Source organism: Musca autumnalis, unplaced genomic scaffold (genome assembly GCF_047663935.1).
Source record: "Musca autumnalis isolate F117 unplaced genomic scaffold, ASM4766393v1 scaffold_2, whole genome shotgun sequence".
NCBI lineage: Eukaryota > Metazoa > Arthropoda > Insecta > Diptera > Muscidae > Musca > Musca autumnalis.
Window position 1 is genome coordinate 96131850 of NW_027411755.1, and position 1349 is coordinate 96133198.

At 40.6% G+C, this 1349-nt stretch overlaps 1 protein-coding gene across 1 annotated transcript in view; it reads left to right on the forward strand.

Moving 5' to 3' along the window:
- LOC141394316 (cell adhesion molecule Dscam2-like) overlaps positions 1–1067 on the forward strand; it is a 192738-nt gene extending 191671 nt beyond the window's left edge. Inside the window, 1 exon segment of the mRNA XM_073968569.1 lies at positions 91–1067. Within this exon segment, the coding sequence (XP_073824670.1) occupies positions 91–904 (814 nt within the window). The 3' untranslated portion in view covers positions 905–1067.
- Positions 1068–1349: the final 282 nt, after the last annotated feature.

Sequence of the window (1349 nt, forward strand, 5' to 3'; positions counted from 1 at the left end):
TTAAAGTCGTCAGCTATTTTCATTTCACACTTTTCTATTATCTAATATCTTTTATCCTGCACTACACACAATGTTTATGCAACACAGCAGCGTGGACGCGGTGCCGCTCGACTACCGGCTCTTTGACCCGCCACCAAAACAACGTAAACAGCAGCAACCAGCCAATGGGAAAGCATCATCACCAAAACATCATCAGCGACAAGCTTCAGACGAGTGTACCAAAAATTCAACCAACAATACAAATTTGTCCGGCAGTATATCCGGTAAAATTCGATCAAAAGCTACCGATAATAATTCCAACAGCGGAAACAGCCTCGCCGGTGAGTTCCAATGTGCGTCTAACAGCATCCCCTCCCCGCATATTGTCCAGTCGGGCTCCTATGTTGAAATTTTAAAGCAAGCCACAAATCCAACTCCTCCACAATCTTTGCCATCGCACGAACGTCTCGCTACACACTCTAAGGGATCTATAAACTCTGCATCATCATTGGCATGTCACAACAAAAGCTATGGCGATTTTCTCACCATAACCCCCAGACGCAAAGGCAAACAACTCTCAGCTGAACATAAAAGTTCCACAGGTGAGGGACACGACAATTATCGCCACCACTTGCCGCACAGCATAGAACCTCTTCATTTGCTAGGAATTCCTAATGACAATATGTCTACATTCTTCGATTACCGAGCAATGGAAACACTCAGCAACGCCGATACTTTGGCCATTGGCTCCACTATGGCGGGACACTTGTACCCTTCCAAGGGCAGCAAACAATCAATTCAAGGTTCTGTAACTTCTTCAAATGACCGACAGGTGCCCGACGAATTCCATCACATCATCAGCGAAAAAAACTTGAGCCCTCCGTCAGCATTTTGTGATAACATATCATCTTTGAACAAAGCTTAAGGCTTTGTTCGACTTAACACGACAGTCTCGGACTGCAATCAATGACATATCCAAGGATTCTTGAGATGCATTTAAAGAAAACAATAAAACAACTCCAAATACTAATTCGCATATCTTCTAAAAGGTCTGAAATACGTTGCCGCTCAAATGGAAACCAAAAAAAGAATTACCAACAAAATACTAGCCAAATTTTTAACTACGGAGACAACGGAAACTTCAATTGCATTTAGATCGTAAGGGTAGCATTTACGTACTTTCGATAAACATACAATACGAAAATAAGCAAGAAAACAGATTATAAAGTAAAAAAACATTGATGACATCTAAATTTAAGTACATACACACATTACAGGTGCAGATAAATGAACACATAACACACATAAACTTATTATTTAGGATTACACATATTTAAAATAGAAAGACTGGACATACCCTCTGTATATAC